The sequence below is a fragment of the Salvelinus fontinalis genome, chromosome 2, assembly GCF_029448725.1.
Source record: "Salvelinus fontinalis isolate EN_2023a chromosome 2, ASM2944872v1, whole genome shotgun sequence".
NCBI lineage: Eukaryota > Metazoa > Chordata > Actinopteri > Salmoniformes > Salmonidae > Salvelinus > Salvelinus fontinalis.
Genome location: NC_074666.1, coordinates 21,575,596 through 21,595,082, shown reverse-complemented (window position 1 = coordinate 21,595,082; position 19,487 = coordinate 21,575,596). Strand labels below are relative to the sequence as shown.

Below are 19,487 nucleotides of genomic sequence, written 5' to 3'. Positions count from 1 at the left end.
TTTTTCCTGAAGATAATTAATTGCCACAGGATTAAATGTCAAATGAAATTGACAAAATAAATAACCATCATAATTCATAAAGTGAGTACTCTGAAATAATATCTGAAACAGCCCCTTAGGTAAGTATAGTATAGTTGTGATTCACAAATGCATGGCAGTGAAGTGCAAATCTGGACTCAGTCATTCAGCGTTATTCCATAGTTGTCTCTCCTTCAGTTCACTAACAACAGAAACTGGGTAATGATGTGACATGTGTTTTTCCATCTGTCCTGTAGACAAAGCCATGATTAGGTCTGCCGAGTGGTCATGTCAGACAAGGGAGGTGGAAGGCAGTGGTGGGTAGAGAGAGAACGTCCAATACAGAGAGGCTGGCTGGGGGGTGGATTGTCCATAGAGATTGTTGGTGTTGGGGCCCAGGAATCTGACAGCACCCTCTCCCAACTGCTCACCACTTGGAATGGTCGTCTCATCCTGAGTGATGGTCTACAAGTCTCCAGGCCCTGACACCTCTTTATCACCATCAAATTGAGGTGGGGAGGGGGAGAAAGCGGCTCGCGTGGCATGTGGCTTTAGAAGGAAGTGTGATTGTGGGGTGGGAGGGAGTGTGAGTCAGACTGGGGCAAATAGATTACCCCACAAATAAGTGGATAGAATGGATTTGAAACAACCATTTGGTTCTATGGACATGGACAGTATTATGTATTCAGGAAAAATAACATTTAGCAAACAAACTTAATCTATGGCTCTGTGCATTATCTGTACCTTTCTGCTTCTGTTTTCTACAATTGGAGAGGTTTGATGTATTACAGAGACAAATGTGATCTGCAATAAAGAAAAGTAATGACACTTTTGTATTGTTTTTCTTTGCTTTCACATTCTCTTCTCTGTCTTAACACTCTTGAAATGTTGTCCATATAGCAAGTTCATTGTTCAGTGCCCTTTTTGCACAATGCCACTCTATTCAAAGCAATATTAATTTCAGGTTCACTTCTGCTGTAGTGCACTTGTATTCTTGGCTTGTCTGCATGCCTTTAATGGAGAACCTCAAACAAAGTGTAATCTCTAACACATTTCACTAGGCTATGTCTAGTCAATCATGGAAGCACACAGGGTTGGGGAGTAACTGATTGCGTATAATCGATTACATGTAATCTGATTACAAAGAAATGGTAACCGTAATCAGTTACGTTACAAGCAAACATATTGTAATCTGATTACAGATACTTTTGAAAAACTAGATCACTTCTTGGATTACTTTTACATTCAGAAAGGGTGTTTGCGGATTATTATATTTTTTTTACAATACAGTAGGCTGTCATTGAAAATAAGAATTTGTTCTTAACTGACTTGCCTAGTTAAATAAAAAAAGACACCTTTCTGTTTTCTCAATGATATTCAATTCAGAATTGGAAAAAGACGCAAGTTTAAGTTTGTTCCACCTGAGTGAGTCTGACCTCAAGTCAGAGACCTCTGATGACACACCAAATGTGTTTGATGGATAATCTTTGTCTTCTTCTAATGCCACTTAAGGGGAAAGTAATAAAAGAGTAATCAGATTATGTTACTGAGTTTGGGTAATCTAGACATTACATTACTGACTGCAATTTTGGACAGGTTGATAGTAACTTTAATGTATTACATTTAGAAAGAAACCTACCCAACCCTGAAAGCACTCACATTTGTAATAAACTTCAAACACAATTTATTCTGCTCTGCTTTAGAATACACCTCTTTGTCTTTGCATGTAGGATATACAAGTTATCTGTTATAGTTTTTCTTTCATTTATAATATACACTGAGTGTACAAAACATTATGAACACCTGCTCTTTCCATGACATAGACTGACCAGCTGAATCCAGGTGAAAGCTATGATCCTTTATTGATCACACTTATTAAATCCACTTCAATCAGTGTAGATGAAGGGGAGGAGACAGGTTAATGAAGGATTTTTAAGCCTTGAGACAATTGAGACGTGGATCGTGTATGTGTGCCATTCAGAGGCTGGATGGGCAACAAAATATTTAAGTGTCTTTGAACGGGGTATGGTAGTAGATGCCAGGCGCATTGGTTTGTGTGAAGAACTGCAACGCTGCTGGGTTTTTCACATTCAACAGTTTCCCGTGTGTATCAAGAATGGTCCACCACCCAAAGGACATTCAGCCAACTCGACACAACTGTGGGAAGTATTGGAGTCAACATGGGCGAGCATCCCTGTGGAACGCTTTCGACCCCTTGTAAAGTCCATGCCCTGACGAATTGAAGCTGGATAGGTACCATTTTGTGTGTGTGTGTGTGGAGGGAGTGTTCTTAACGTTTTGTACACTCATTGTATAATGATATATTATAACAATATATGCCATTTAGCAGACACGACTTAAGAGTCATGCGTGCATACATTTTACATATGGGTGGAAACAGGAATCAAACCCACAATACTGACCTGGTAAGCACCATACTCTACCAACTAAGCCATACAGGACCAACCATTTAAACCAAGAGCTACTTAAACCAATAACATTTTGTGCATATCTGACGGTACATACCAATATCGCCAAAATGAAAGTCAAATGTATCAGCACAAACTACAAAGAACAGCATGATATTCACATTTCACTTTTTTTTCCTTTTGTTTTAAATAATTATATTGCTGGCATTCTAAAATAGCATTTATATAATATCAATATAATAAGAAATGTACTTTTACAAATGGCAAATGTACATAATTGAATGCACATACAGGCAGGACCCTCTTGCTCTGTCATCTTCCTATTTACGCCTTCACTGTTTATCTTTGTCATACAATGTAGTTGATGCTGCAAAATATAGATATAGAAATTATTCATGGCCTTAATATGGTTTACTGTATGCATTCTGTTTACACTATACTGTATGTCTGCTAATAGCTCACAAAGCAAGTATCCTTAATGATTGCAGAAATGTATTATTTTCAAATAGGCACTTTTGATCTGATTTTCTTCTTGATAGTGAAATTGATGACCGCTCAGTCTACGTTAATCCACAGTCTCTATACCTCTCTCCTGAACCTACAGTCAGTTCTATGACTATCTACAGCCGCATTCTGACACCACCATGCCCTCGTACTTGTGCATGTAGGTGACCACTCCTCCGTCCTCGACGTAAAGGAGTGAGATGGGCTCTAGCTTGGTGGGAACACAGCAGGCTGGTGACGCCTTCTGTGGAATCTTACTGCTCAGCCGACTCTGGACAATGGCGTGCTTGGTAGGCGAGACCTCAGAGGTCATAGGGTAGTTGCATACACCATTGCACTCGTAGGCTTCATAGCCCAGGGGCTGTATGACCCAGGTATCCCAGCCAATGTCTTTAAACTCCACATAGAGTGGGGTTTTCTTACAGGGGTCACCCTTGGTGTTGCGGCGGATTCGGGGAGGCGTGTCATAAATGAGGTTGGAGTGCAGTTGCATGAGAGTCTCCTCGTCCAGCTCCTCTCCATCAGTGTTCCTAGCATCGCTCACAGCCTGGTCCCCCCAATTCGCCTGTGGACTCGGCTCCAGGTCAGCCGGCAGGTCATTCTCATGTTCTGTAAACTGGTTGAGCTCCCGCTTGTCCTCCTCACGATGGTCTCTGTTCTGATCATCTGAGAACACAATCACCACTGGCATGTGTTTACCATCTGAGCCCATGTCAACATCCACATCAACCAACTCTTTCCTTCCATCCTCTTCTCTGACCTGGGGGGTCTTCCCACCATCAGAACCCAGACTTGCAATGTGGACCTCCAGTCGGTGGGTGGAGCTCTCTGCCTTCCACCAAAGGTTGACCTGATGGGTCAGGTCGAAGGTAATCCAGGCATCGTCTTTACCGTAGAATTGCCGGGTTGCCAGCTCCTCCATTTCCTCCATTTTGTCTGTCTCCTGCTCATTCCTTCTTCCGTCCCTCCCCTCTTCTTTCCTCCAGTGCCCCCCCTCGTGGATCTTGTAGATGGTCACCTTGCGGTCAAGGCCGGCATAGCATCTGCGATCCCTCTGAACCAGGGTGTAGAGGCGGAGCTCGGCGGTGAGGATGTGCTCGTGGTGGGGGATGGAGATGTTGAACAACAGGGGGTGTGTCCTGACGCCCCTGACCGTCACACTGTAGAAGGAGGAATCTGGAATTAAAATATCAATGAAGGTCTGAATTGGGTTTAGACTCAAATTGGATTTAATCAATTTTATATTAAATAATGCATCAATAATAAGGCTTTTAATTTAGCTCTTTTTTATATGGTTAGAATGAATTGCAATCATATCATATAATTTGACTTCAAGAAGAGGAAATAAGTAACTGTTAAACCAATTACAATTTAATAAAAGTTTCTTTAAGGGCAAATATCATGTTTAATTTTTGTCAAAATTTAAGGCAAACTCCATAACACTTTGAATTATTTAAAGTTAATCTCAGTTATCCAAACAAAGAGTGATTTACAGTTAGTCAAATCTTAAGTTCTCTAAAAGAACAGCTGAGTATCAGTGCACATTTTTAATATACTTTTTAAGTTGTATTGGTCAATAGATTGTATAGTGCTATTGTTCTCAAGTTAATTTGAGTTGCTTTATAATGTTAGCTAAATAAACAATTAATCATACCCAAAGATACATTTTTTCAAAATGATGAAAAGTTAAACATTTAAAAAAACAATGTCTTCAGACAAATATAAGTACATGTTGTACCTTCATTCTTGAAACTACGCACTATGTTGGCAGAGGGCATGGCCGTGCGATCGTTGGAAAAGCGGTTGTACAGTTCCAGCATGTATTCTGGTGGCTCTTTACGGGCCGCACGGGGCCTTGGCCGGGGGCCCAGCTCTGTGAGGTTCAACGTGGACAGAAACTGACCCTGAAAGTCCTGCATGTCCAGGTCTTCATTCTGCTCCAACATGGAGGTATCCACCAGACTTCTAGCCCCAGGGCCCCTTCGAAACTCCTCAGGTGACATGATGGGACTGCCCTGGCTCGAACCAGGCAGCAGCAGAGGCAGGAGGCTCAGAGAGTAGATGTAGCCCAGTATGGAGAACACTGGAGTAACCATGACTGCCTGAGTCAAAGGCAGGTTCAGGTCCAAAGGATGAGTATCAAGTATGGAAATAGAATAGGATCCTCAGCAGAGGATACCTGCGGAACAGTTCCACCCTATCCAACGGCAGTTTGTCTCGGGGCTGACAGGGTGGTGTGGGGGTCGAGGGAAAACAGCTTTGTCCTTGTTGATCTTGTGATTGGGTGCAGAGGGCAGGGCGGGATGTGTTGTCCACCTCACTGTGCTGACATGTTGGAGATGTCACTTGGGCTCTGCTCGCACCCTGCCTCTCTCTGGGCCAGCCGGCCTGCTGACGACCACTAACTCCAACTCCACTCATCTTCTATCTACCGCACCCTGCCTCTCTCTGGGCCAGCCGGCCTGCTGACGACCACTAACTCCAACTCCACTCATCTTCTATCTATCGCACCCTGCCTCTCTCTGGGCCAGCCGGCCTGCTGACGACCACTAACTCCAACTCCACTCATCTTCTATCTATCGCACCCTGCCTCTCTCTGGGCCAGCCGGCCTGCTGACGACCACTAACTCCAACTCCACTCATCTTCTATCTACCGCACCCTGCCTCTCTCTGGGCCAGCCGGCCTGCTGACGACCACTAACTCCAACTCCACTCATCTTCTATCTACCGCACCCTGCCTCTCTCTGGGCCAGCCGGCCTGCTGACGACCACTAACTCCAACTCCACTCATCTTCTATCTATCGCACCCTGCCTCTCTCTGGGCCAGCCGGCCTGCTGACGACCACTAACTCCAACTCCACTCATCTTCTATCTACCGCACCCTGCCTCTCTCTGGGCCAGCCGGCCTGCTGACGACCACTAACTCCAACTCCACTCATCTTCTATCTACCGCACCCTGCCTCTCTCTGGGCCAGCCGGCCTGCTGACGACCACTAACTCCAACTCCACTCATCTTCTATCTACTCATTTGCGTGTGTGCTTTCTCTGGTTGTTCATGGACCACTGCTGATGGGAGACTTGTACACACAACTTTCAGCTTAAATTCTCTTTAACCTACAATGTGATATCTGTTTCTTTATGCTTGTAGGATAAACTTTGTATTTATTTATGACATCTGAGTGAGGGCACTGGATATCAGCATTCATGTATTTTCTTGGAAAGAGTAACCTCTGGGATAACCTCTCAATCTCGTTGGGTGATGCAGGCTGAAAAGGGAATTAGAAAGGATCATAACTCATAACACTGTCATTAACAATCTAATGCAGTGCTGCAGGTGTCCCACAAGAGGTCAGAGTATATCCAGAGACCATAGATCCATGACAGCGCTTTCCTTTCTTCAGGTTACTGTACAGTACACTGAGTCTACAAAACATTTATGCTCTCTCAATGACAGACTGACCAGGTAAATCCAGGTGAAAGCTATGATCCCTTATTAATGTCACTTGTTAAATCCACTTTAATCAGTGTAGATGAACGGGAAGAGACAAGTTAAAGTTTTTAAGCCATGAGACAATTGAGACATGGTTTGTGTATGTTTGCCATTTAGAGGGTGAATGGGCAAGACAAAATATTTAAGTGCCTTTGATATGCTAGTAGGTGCCAGGTGCACCGGTTTGAATGGTCCACCATCCAAAGGACATCCAGCCATCTTGACACAACTATGGGAAGCATTGGAGTCAACATTGGCTAGCATCCCTGTGGAATCCTTTCGACACCTTGCAGAGTTCATGCCCCGACAAATTCTGCTTATCAGTAGTTGTCATATTCAACAATAAACATTAGTGTGTCAATACACTTCTTGATTAGATGTGTCGTGACATTTCTTGATTAGATTCAAAACGAATTAATAAGCACCATCTAAAATCTGCAAGAGCAATTACAAAACTTCAAATTATCTTGATAAACAGATATTATCTATTGATTGACATCTCACAGCTGATTTTAATGAAGCCCTCTGTGGTGTAGCCTACCTGCTGTGCTGCATAACGACAACCTCTGGGGCAGTGGCATTTCATTGGGCAGACACCTTCATAGTGCTCAGTGCAGTCCCTCCGTACTTACAGTACCAGTCAAAAGTTTGGACACACCTAATCATTGCAGGGTTTTTCTTTATTTTTACAATTTTCTACATTGTAGAATAATAGTGAAGATATCAAAACTATGAAATAACACCTATGAATCATGTAGTAACCAAAAAAGTGTTAAACAAATCAAAATATATTTTATATTTGAGATTCTTCAAAGTAGCCACCCTTTACCTTGATGACAGCTTTGCACACTCTTGGCATTCTCTCAACCAGCTTCATGAGGTAGTCACCTGGAATTTCAATTAACAGGTGTGCCTTGTTATATGTTCTTTTGCAGAATTTATTTTCTTCTTAATGCATTTGAGCCAATCAGTTGTGACAAGGTAGGGGTGGTATACAGAAGATAGCCCTATTTGATAAAGTTCATATTATGGCAAGAACAGTTAAAATAAGCAAAGAGAAATGACAGTCCATCATTAATTTAAGACATGAAGGTCAGTCAACCGTCAAGCGTTATGATGAAACTGGCTCTCATGAGGACCGCCACAGGAAAGGAAGACCCAGAGTTACCTCAGCTGCAGAGGGTAAGTGCATTAGTGTTAACTGCACCTCAGATTGCAGCCCAAATAAATGCTTCACAGAGTTCAAGTAACAGACACATCTCACCATCAACTGTTCAGTGGAGACTGTATGAATCAAGGCCTTCATGGTTGAATTGCTGCAAAGAAACCACTACTAAAGGACACCAATGCTTTTAGCCAAATCCTTTTAGAGCAAGCCAAATAATTTCATGTTTTAAAAGTTATCCTAGATCAGGATTCATGGTTTGAATGTAAGATGCCAAATTTCCAAGAGGAGACTTGCTTGGGCCGAGAAACACAAGCAATGGACATTAGACGTGTGGAAATCTGTCCTTTGGTCTGATGAGTCGAAATGTGAACTTTTTGGTTCTACCCGCTGTGTCTTTGTGACGCAGAGTAGGTAAATGGATGATCTCTGCATGTGTGGTTCCCACCGTGAAGCATGGAGGAGGAGGTGTGATGGTGTGGGGGTGCTTTGCTGGTGACACTGTCAGTGATTTATTTAGAATTCAAGGCACACTTAACCAGCATGGCTACCACAGCATTCTGCAGTGATACGCCATCCCATCTGGTTTGCGCTTAGTGCAGCTATAATTTGTTTTTCAACAGGACAATGACCCAATACACACCTCCAGGCTGTGTAAGGACTATTTGACCAAGGATAGTGATGAAGTGCTGCATCAGATGCCCTGGCCTTCACAATCACCCGACCTTAACCCAATTTAGATGGTTTGGGATGAGTTGGACCGCAGCCAACAAGTACTCAGCATATTTGGGAACTTCTTCAAGACTGTTGGAAAAGCATTCCTCATGAAGCTGGTTGAGAGAATGCCAAGACGAGGTAATTGAGGTAGATATGTACATATAGGTTTTTCTCTGAGACCAGGTTGCTTGTTGTGCTCTAACGACAAAGGAGAGTTACGAGGAGAATTGACAATGGCGGTTAGGGGCACTAACAACAAAGGTTAGGTGAATTGGGTTAAGTTTAGAATAAGGGGAAGGGTTAGCTAAAATGCTGCAGTTGTCCTCGATGCGACTCGAACACGCAACCTTTGAATTGTTAGATGGTCGCAGATTACGCCTACTCATCCTCCCTGACCAATCTCACTACTTTAGTTTCTGTCTAATGTAACTCAAACGTTAGTAAGTATGTATCATACTGTAAATCTTGGAGGGAATATGGTGTAATTGCAGACCGCAATTCGGGGGATTTCTTGATGTAGGTGTTCCCTAATATCAGGAAGCGCCCATTGATACCTGCAATTGGTCAGTTCCGGTGTTATGACACTGATGGTTTCTCGACACAGATGATTCGTTTGCATAGCACATTAGGATAACTAGCGTGGCAGGTTTGGATAACTAACGTGGCAGGTTAGAATCATTAACGTGGCAGGTTAGGTGAATTAGCGTGACAGGTTAGGAGACTGAGGTTATGGTTAGGAAAAGGGTTAGCGCGAAAGAAACAGCCACGGACCAATGGCGAGTGTTAATGGGTATAACTTGATATCAAGAAACACCTATATCAGAAAACACGCTTAATTGCTGTCTGCAATTATACCCTTCTACTTGGAGGTGCTCAGAAATACTTAAAGTATGTTTGTATGGCTCTGAGGTCAGGCTGAGCATTGATACGGAGGAATGCTTTCACAGTACTCCTCGCATGACTGTTAAGCCTCGCAATACTGACTGGCATGGTGTTTACGCTTTAGCAAAGGTTAGCAGTTATCTCCAACACTGAACAATTTTTCAATCAGTTTGTCTCCTCTGAGGTATGGAAAAATGTCATGACAACACGATGGGACAGAAATAGTTCATGATAAGCAAGTCGTCTTCTATCTAACAAAACGGGACGATAATACAAGTGGCTGTACAAGTGCCTAAATAACAGCGGACAGAGACTTGTAGTCATTAAGAAATCAACAGTTTGTTTTGATTTGTGCAATCTTGGGCTATTGTTATTGGCTGAGTGGCCTCCCGATGGGTGGTTCAACTGTGTCACCCTGGCTGTAGTGATGTCATCAGGTGTGTTTGTCACATCCGAACTGTGTGATGAATTCACTACAACTGCTATCATTGCATTCTTTGTAGTATTTCAAACATTTTGTAGGATCTTTTATTTACTTTATTGTCTATAAACATTGACAGACTTTGTGTGCAAAGTTTTTAACGATAAAAAAACGTAATGTACAGTATACATCATTGCACTCCAACTTATTATCATTTTAATGAGTCTGAGCTGTCAGGCAGTTAAAAAACGGATCAAAGTCTGATTGTACTCTTCTCTTTTTTCTATTACACTGATTATACCCAAAGATTTCTGCAACAAGTAGATTAATGAATATGTCTGTCATAAACCTATTTACAGGTATGTCATCAAATGACATGCGAGTGAAAAAATGTATTAATCTCATTTTATATGAGAAGTGTGTTTTGAGGGGACAATTCTGCTTTTCCAATTATTTTGCAGTCTATACTGAGTATCGTCTCTGCATGGTAAGTCAGGACAGCCTCAGGGTCATTGGTCGTTCCCTGTAGATGTAGCCCTTTTGCAGATCTTGAAATCTATTGACATGCGCAAGTTTCAATAGAGGTTCTTGATTCTCAAGACCACTGAGCTGAATAACTTTGTTACAGCAGAACGTCACCTATTTCAATACGTTTTTCAGTTGAACCAGAGACCGCAGATGTCCTTGCTTCTCTGAATAAAAGAAAAAGCGGGTAAAAAAACGAGTTATTTGGTGAAGTTACATGACATGCAACTCTCTTTTCTATGTGTACAGACACAGGGATGCTGGCCCATGTTGACTCAGTGATTCTCACAGTTGTGTCAAGTTGGCTGGATGTCCTTTGGGTGGTGGACCATTCTTGATACACATAGGAAACTTTTGAGCGTGAAAACCCCAGCAGCGTTGCAGTTCTTGACACAAACCGGTGCGCCTGGCACCTACTACCATACCCCGTTCAAAGGCACTTACACCCACTGAATGGTACACATACACTAAAAATCCTTATTTTTAACCCGTCTCCTCCCCTTCATCTACCCTGATTGAAGTGAATTTAATAAGGCATCAATAAGGGATCATAGCTTTCACTTGGATTCACCTGGTCAGTCTATGTCATGGAAAGAGCAGGTGTTCTTAATCTTTTGTATTCTTAGTGTATGTACATTTCTCCTTGAATGACAGATTGCATACTTTAGTTTACACACTGTGCTATAGTGGTAGTAGATTGGTAGAATCCATTATAATATAGCATCCCCCATAAATAAGCACTGTAGTCATTCTAAGTGATATAAACCAATCCAACATGTTTTCCATGGTTCTTCCATAATGCATGTGGTAAAGGATTGAACCATCTTCACACTCTCAGGTGTAAAGGATTCTGTTTGTAGATGAAAGCCTCATAATTTTTTTATGAGCACATATTGTGACATAACAATAATATACTATTAATAGTAGTTGTGTAAGTCCTGTTTTGATTCCTTTGATCCAATGCTGTTAATGGCTGGTTGAAGTGTCGCTATAGGTAATGACAAAAGTGCAGTTTTATTATTATGTAAGTGATTCATTTTCATAGTGGCTGGCTATTTTCCATTAGAGTACTATCTTTGGCAGGATTGCAGTGTCCATTATCTAAAGTCACTTTGCTCTCTGCCTCTGTTTCTGTTATCCAATGCTGAATGCATATCCAAGGTGGTATGGTGGAAGTTCAGTTGTATGTATTGTGTTTAAAACCCTTTCAGAAACACATGGTCAACAAAAGTACATTTCAGTGAAATCATACATTTTGCTTTGTAACAAAACTAATTTATTTTATGACCATAATCTCTAGGGTCAAGAAATATGCTCTACTTCTACATACAGGACATCTCAGTTGGAACATTTCAATTCTTATGATCTAGCAGACAGCCATTAGCTAAAGTCTGACTAAAAGGACTCACTTTGTTCAAAACTCCAAGGCCTGTATTACAAAGCTTTCTCTACCTTATTTCCCTCACATTACAACTTAAACTACATCACATTGCAACGTAAACTACCTCGCATTACAATGTAAACTGCCTCGCATTACAACGTAAACTACCGGCACAAATAGCATGTACTGGATCTAGGCCGCATGGCTATAGAGTCAACCAATCAAATTAAATCCACTCTGGACTGCCTCCTAAATATGGAACATGTACCCCATTTAACGGTATCCTCAAGATCCCTTGTTATGTATTATGGTGAACAGGGGAGGCCTGATGACATGGCAAGCACAGAGATACACAGTGTATCTCACCTCTAGCTTTTTATCATCTGCTGACTAGCAGCCAGTCACTATTAAAGTCCTACTCAGTCTCCTTTTCAGCTTATTTATTACCTGATTTCTTTAACAAAAGGCACATCTCAATAGATGGCCCAGGTATCCTCATGACATAGTACTTTTGTTCTCTATTGTACCTCTGAGGACTAAACACCTCCCTCTGCAACTGGATCCTGGACTTCCTGATGGGCCGCCCCCAGGTGGTAAAGGTACTGTAGGTAACAACAAATCTGCCACGCTGATCCTCAACACGCTGATCCTGACGTGCTCAGTCCCCTCCTGTACTCCCTGTTCACTCATAACTTCATGGCCAGGCATGACTCCAACACCATTAAGTTTGCCGATGACACAACAGTGGTAGGACTGATCCCTGACAATGGCCGTGTGGTGCAAGGACAACAACCTCTCCCTCAACGTGATCAAGACAAAGGAGATAATTGTGGACTACAGGAAAAGGAGGACCGAGCACGCCCCCATTCTCATATACGGGGCTGTAGGGGAGCAGGTTCAGAGCTTCAAGTTCCTTGGTGTCCACATCACCAACAAACTAACATGGTCCAAGCACACCAAGACAGTTGTGAAGAGGGCACGACAAAACCTATTCCCCCTCAGGAAACTGAAAAGATTTGGCACGGGTCCCCAGATCCTCAAAAAGTTCTACAGCTACCCCATCGGGAGCATCCTGACTGGTTGCATCACTGCCTGGTACGGCAACTGCTCGGCCTCCGACAGCAAGGCACTACAGAGGGTAGTGCAAACAGCCCAGTACATCACTGGGGCCAAGCTTCCTGCCATCCAGGACCTCTATACCAGGCTGTGTCAGAGGAAGGCCCACAAAATTGTCAAAGACTCCTGCCAACCTAGTCATAGACTGTTCTCTCTGATACCGCATGGCAAGCGGTACCGGAGCGCCAAGTCAAGGTCCAAGAGGCTTCTAAACAGCTTCTACCCCCAAGCCATAAGACTCCTGAACAGCTAATCAAATGGCTACCTAGACTATTTGATTTTCTCCCCCTTCTATGCTGCTGCTACTCTGTTTATTATCTATGCATAGTCACTTTTATAACTCTACCTACATGTACATATTACCTCAAATACCTCGACTAACCTGTGCCCCCGCACATTGACTCTGTACTGTACCCGTACTTCCTGTATATAGCCTTGCTATACAAAGCCTCTCTTTTTACTTAGCAGGTATTTTGCTTGAAACTGCATTGTTGGTTAAGCGCTTGTAAGTAAGTATTTCACTGTAAGGTCTACACCTGTTGTATTCGGCGCATGTGACAAATACAATTTTATTTTATTTATTGTTCCTCAAGCAGGGGGAGGCAGATGACATCACAAATCCCTATCAGACCAACTCCTTGAATGCCCTTCTCCTTGAAATGTGCAGTTGTGTCTATTTTGCCCCAACCATTTTTTTTCCCCCTTTAGCGTGTGTACCACTAATTTACTGTATTTATACTTGGGATATCGCTTTTCAACAGTAAAAGTTTGAAAATCGCTGGAGGATGTCTTTAAATGACACGAAATGTCACTCATTAATCTATGTTTAAACATAAATGCACACGTTCTGCATCATGTTTTATACATGTCGAGAAATTACATTAGATAGACATGATCAAAATGGTAAATCCCGTTAACAACTAATATTTTTATTACTGATGACTACTGAAGTACAGATGGCTATCTTAATTTGATCACTATTGTCGCAGAGAATTTTCCCTGCACTACAGGAAATGCAAACTTATATTGTATTCAAGGTTTAAAAAGGCTTCTAAAATGTGTAATTTCCATTTAAAAATGTCAGACAAAAATGTCCATTAATTATAATCCACATGTCCTGTTGCTGTAGGATTATTTTCCTGCTGTGAGAAACTGGTAAAAAATTAAGATATTACACCTGTAGTGTTTTTTTAATCCCAGTAACAAGACACAACATGGGGGTGTGCATGTTTCAGTGGAATTTATTCAAAGATAACAAGCAATTATGATACATTATTGATCAGGGGAGTTATTACCTGTTTCTGATTTAGGGATTTGACGTGAAAAGGAACTAATTGGAGCTATCTCCATACCACATGCACTAACGAGCAATCAACAGGAAAATAACATTAGATGGCATGAATACGATGAGAGGATGGGGACTATTCTGAAACAAAAACATCCACATGCAGTACAGCCTGTCTCATGCAGTGGTACAGTATAGAAGAAAAGGGAGTCATTTTTGTCATTTGGATAGCTTCACTCAAATCTCCATCAAAGCTTCAGCTGATAACACTTTATACAAGAAGACCATTTAACAACAATTTCCACTTAACAACCAAAGCAGGACCTAAGGACAATATCTAACATGACACAATTATTACAAATAGCTCGAAACTCTGTGTGAGGTGGATATCAGTCCTATTTAAACTGAAAGCTAAAAAAACATACTTATCTAGAACAGTCCATCGACAAACTGCAATCTGGTAATGCAAACGTATCTCAAGATCACTTCTATGCTATATACAACCACATCGTTGTCTTGCACTATTTTAGGTTACACATTATTTGGATAGTACATCGGTAGATGCTTTACAGACTATCAGTACATTTCAACTAAGTATCTACTCACTCTAACCTTAACCCTTATTCTAAAACTAACCCTAACACTAACCGTAACCTTAGCTAGTAGCTGCTTATCAATAGATAGTTTGTTGATAATATGACCATCTGTAGATGCTATCCGGACTATCCAAATAAGTGTGACCCTATTTTACTACTCCAATAGTTAAAGCAACATTCTGCAGAAGCTGCAAAAATAAATACACAAAAATATACTGACAATCACATACACAGATAAATAACTTTTTCACATTGTAAACACAACACTGATCTGTATTCATACACAGTCCACACCAACATCAACCTGTTAATAATTCAAGTTTGCAAGCCACCTGTTAGTGCAAGGGTTCTCAAACCTTTTGGTTCCGGGGACCCATTTTGTGATAGCAAATTCATCAGGGACCCCTCATAACCAGAATACAACTCAAGTAAATAATTACTCTGACTTTGGCAGTGCATGGAAGAAAAAAACCAAGTCTCCGGCCCTGTAAAGGAACATTTTAAAGGCCCACCTCTTGACATTGTAGAGAACATTTAGAAGTTTTCAACAAATTTCCTGCAATTCTGCACATTTAGCCATGGGCAGAGATATTTTTTGTTGCTGCAGCTTTAAAGCCAATATCCTGAAATTCTACACTTGCCATGAGGCAGAGAGAAAACGTTGCAGTTTTAAAGCTAATATCCTGAAATTCTACACGTTGCCATGAGGCAGAGAGAAAACGTTGCAGTTTTAAAGCCTAAATTACAGTGCATTTATGTCCACCCAAAAATTGGAAGACTACAAGAAGTATTGAGTTGAACATGCTATAATTGGTGGAGTAAAGTGGATACCAACATCCCTGTAAGCCTCCCTAGGCCTATGTTGCCCAGGGTTAAGAACATAAATTGTAGATTCATAATATTATTAAGAACATCAATTTTAGATTCATAATACAACATTGTATAGTATTACACCCTCTAAACGTATTCCACTAATCCCTAAAATGTGTTTAATCTGTTGCTGTAGGTAATATTCATATAAAAATCTATAAAATGCAAAACATTTGATCTGGTCGTGGACCCCCTGCAGTACCTCTGTGCACAGGAGGTTGGCAGCATCTTAATTGGGGAGGACGGGCTCATGGTAATGGCTGGAGCGGAATTGGTGGAATTGCATCAAATACATCAAACACATGGTTTTCATGTGTTTGATGCCATTCCATTTGCTCCATTCCAGACATTATTATGAGCCGTCCTCCCCTCAGCAGCCTCCACTGCCTGTGGACCCCACTTTGAGAACCCCTGTATTAGAGCATGTAAGGTTACATACTTCAAGAAAACACACAATTGGATTACCCTTGCCAGTTAATTTCAGTTACTTTCTCGGCACCATATCTGCTCTGCATTCTACAATCTGGGATAGGCTCATATATGGTTCACAACACATCAATATTCATGCAGTAAGTAACAGCAAACATTTTGAACAGAATTTGTATAGTTTAACTCAAAGAAATGTTGCTATCGTGGAATGTCATTCCTTGACCAGAAGAAATCAAACAACGTGCTATTTGCATGTGAAAATGTGATCTCCGTTGTCTATTTTTGTGGCTCTCTGGGGGAGTGTATTGGATATCATCCATAAGGTCAACTCAAATGGGTAATGAATGTCAGTAATACCCAGTTAGTAGTAACATATGAATGTCCTCCTACATTACCTAAAGATTTCCCAACACCATTATTTATCTAAGCAACCTGTAGCGAACAACTCTGTAGCTGGAGGACAGTAAGCTGAGCTGGAGGACAGAAATGGAGGTGGTTCACTTTATTCTTCCCTCACATGTATTATATTATAATGGGTCTCTGTATTGACAGTTGAATTGAGGGCTCCTATATAGGACACATCTAGCATTACAGTCAGGTGGAAAGAGCTCTTTCACAGTAAAATGTCATGACAATACCCTCTTATATCCAACCTCACCATGTATACACCCCACTGTTGTCCACCCCACTGTTGTCCACCCCACTGTTATTGTCCACCTCACTGTTGTTGTCCACCTCACTGTTGTTGTCCACCTCACTGTTGTCCACCCCACTGTTGTTGTCCACCCCACTGTTGTCCACCCCACTGTTGTTGTCCACCTCACTGTTGTTGTCCACCCCACTGTTGTTGTCCACCTCACTGTTGTTGTCCACCTCACTGTTGTTGTCCACCTCACTGTTGTTGTCCACCTCACTGTTGTTGTCCACCCCACTGTTGTTGTCCACCCCACTGTTGTTGTCCACCCCACTGTTGTTGTCCACCTCACTGTTGTTGTCCACCCCACTGTTGTTGTCCACCCCACTGTTGTTGTCCACCTCACTGTTGTTGTCCACCCCACTGTTGTTGTCCACCCCACTGTTGTCCACCTCACTGTTGTTGTCCACCCCACTGTTGTTGTCCACCCCACTGTTGTTGTCCACCTCACTGTTGTTGTCCACCTCACTGTTGTTGTCCACCCCACTGTTGTTGTCCACCCCACTGTTGTTGTCCACCCCACTGTTGTTGTCCACCCCACTGTTGTTGTCCACCCCACTGTTGTTGTCCACCCCACTGTTGTTGTCCACCCCACTGTTGTTGTCCACCGCACTGTTGTTGTCCACCGCACTGTTGTTGTCCACCGCACTGTTGTTGTCCACCCCACTGTTGTTGTCCACCTCACTGTTGTTGTCCACCCCACTGTTGTTGTCCACCCCACTGTTGTTGTCCACCCCACTGTTGTTGTCCACCCCACTGTTGTTGTCCACCCCACTGCTGTTGTCCACCCCACTGTTGTTGTCCACCCCACTGTTGTTGTCCACCTCACTGTTGTTATCCACCTCACTGTTGTTGTCCAGCTCACTGTTGTCCACCTCACTGTTGTTGTCCACCCCACTGCTGTTGTCCACCCCACTGTTGTTGTCCACCTCACTGTTGTCCACCTCACTGTTGTTGTCCACCCCACTGTTGTTGTCCACACCACTGTTGTTGTCCACCCCACTGTTGTTGTCCACCCCACTGTTGTTGTCCACCCCACTGTTGTTGTCCACCTCACTGTTGTTGTCCACCTCACTGTTGTTGTCCACCTCACTGTTGTTGTCCACCTCACTGTTGTTGTCCACCCCACTGTTGTTGTCCACCTCACTGTTGTTGTCCACCCCACTGTTGTTGTCCACCTCACTGTTGTTGTCCACCCCACTGTTGTTGTCCACCCCACTGTTGTTGTCCACCCCACTGTTGTTGTCCACCTCACTGTTGTTGTCCACCCCACTGTTGTTGTCCACCCCACTGTTGTTGTCCACCTCACTGTTGTTGTCCACCCCACTGTTGTTGTCCACCCCACTGTTGTCCACCTCACTGTTGTTGTCCACCCCACTGTTGTTGTCCACCCCACTGTTGTTGTCCACCTCACTGTTGTTGTCCACCTCACTGTTGTCCACCCCACTGTTGTTGTCCACCCCACTGTTGTTGTCCACCCCACTGTTGTTGTCCACCCCACTGTTGTTGTCCACCCCACTGTTGTTGTCCACCGCATTGTTGTTGTCCACCGCACTGTTGTTGTCCACCGCACTGTTGTTGTCCACCCCACTGTTGTTGTCCACCTCACAGTTGTTGTCCACCGCACTGTTGTTGTCCACCCCACTGTTGTTGTCCACCTCACTGTTGTCCACCTCACTGTTGTTGTCCACCCCACTGTTGTTGTCCACCCCACTGTTGTTGTCCACCCCACTGTTGTTGTCCACCCCACTGTTGTTGTCCACCCCACTGTTGTTGTCCACCTCACTGTTGTTATCCACCTCACTGTTGTTGTCCAGCTCACTGTTGTCCACCTCACTGCTGTTGTCCACCCCACTGCTGTTGTCCACCCCACTGTTGTTGTCCACCTCACTGTTGTCCACCTCACTGTTGTTGTCCACCCCACTGTTGTTGTCCACCCCACTGTTGTTGTCCACCCCACTGTTGTTGTCCACCCCACTGTTGTTGTCCACCCCACTGTTGTTGTCCACCCCACTGTTGTTGTCCACCTCACTGTTGTTGTCCACCCCACTGTTGTTGTCCACCCGACTGTTGTTGTCCACCCCACTGTTGTTGTCCACCTCACTGTTGTTGTCCACCTCACTGTTGTCCACCCCACTGTTGTTGTCCACCCCACTGTTGTTGTCCACCCCACTGTTGTTGTCCAGCTCACTGTTGTTGTCCACCCCACTGTTGTTGTCCACCCCACTGTTGTCCACCCCACTGTTGTTGTCCACCCCACTGTTGTTGTCCACCCCACTGTTGTTGTCCACCCCACTGTTGTTGTCCACCTCACTGTTGTTGTCCACCTCACTGTTGTTGTCCACCCCACTGTTGTTGTCCACCCCACTGTTGTTGTCCACCCCACTGTTGTTGTCCACCTCACTGTTGTTGTCCACCCCACTGTTGTTGTCCACCCCACTGTTGTTGTCCACCCCACTGTTGTTGTCCACCCCACTGTTGTCCACCTCACTGTTGTTGTCCACCCCACTGTTGTTGTCCACCCCACTGTTGTTGTCCACCTCACTGTTGTCCACCCCACTGTTGTTGTCCACCCCACTGTTGTCCACCCCACTGTTGTCCACCCCACTGTTATTGTCCACCTCACTGTTGTTGTCCACCTCACTGTTGTTGTCCACCTCACTGTTGTCCACCCCACTGTTGTTGTCCACCCCACTGTTGTCCACCCCACTGTTGTTGTCCACCTCACTGTTGTTGTCCACCCCACTGTTGTTGTCCACCTCACTGTTGTTGTCCACCTCACTGTTGTTGTCCACCTCACTGTTGTTGTCCACCCCACTGTTGTTGTCCACCCCACTGTTGTTGTCCACCCCACTGTTGTTGTCCACCTCACTGTTGTTGTCCACCCCACTGTTGTTGTCCACCCCACTGTTGTTGTCCACCTCACTGTTGTTGTCCACCCCACTGTTGTTGTCCACCCCACTGT

The 19,487-nt window shown here is 43.5% G+C and overlaps 1 protein-coding gene across 1 annotated transcript; it reads right to left on the bottom strand.

Annotated features, from left to right (window-relative positions):
* Positions 1-489: 489 nt before the first annotated feature.
* Positions 490-5,166, bottom strand: LOC129814207 (bone morphogenetic protein 10-like). Its single transcript, XM_055867169.1, has 2 exons — positions 4,690-5,166; positions 490-4,127 (listed from the first exon to the last, which is right to left on the bottom strand). Exons 1-2 carry the CDS (start codon positions 5,045-5,047, stop codon positions 3,064-3,066), a joined length of 1,422 nt encoding a protein of 473 aa, XP_055723144.1. The 5' UTR covers positions 5,048-5,166; the 3' UTR covers positions 490-3,063.
* Between the last annotated feature and the right edge of the window lie 14,321 nt (positions 5,167-19,487).

Coding starts and splice junctions, on each gene's coding strand:
- LOC129814207 (XM_055867169.1), bottom strand. CDS start 5,047: ATGGTTACTCCAGTGTTCTCCATACTGGGCTACATCTACTCTCTGAGC. Junction 4,128..4,689: donor GCGTAGTTTCAAGAATGAAG/GTACAACATGTA, acceptor TTTTAATTCCAG/ATTCCTCCTTCTACAGTGTG.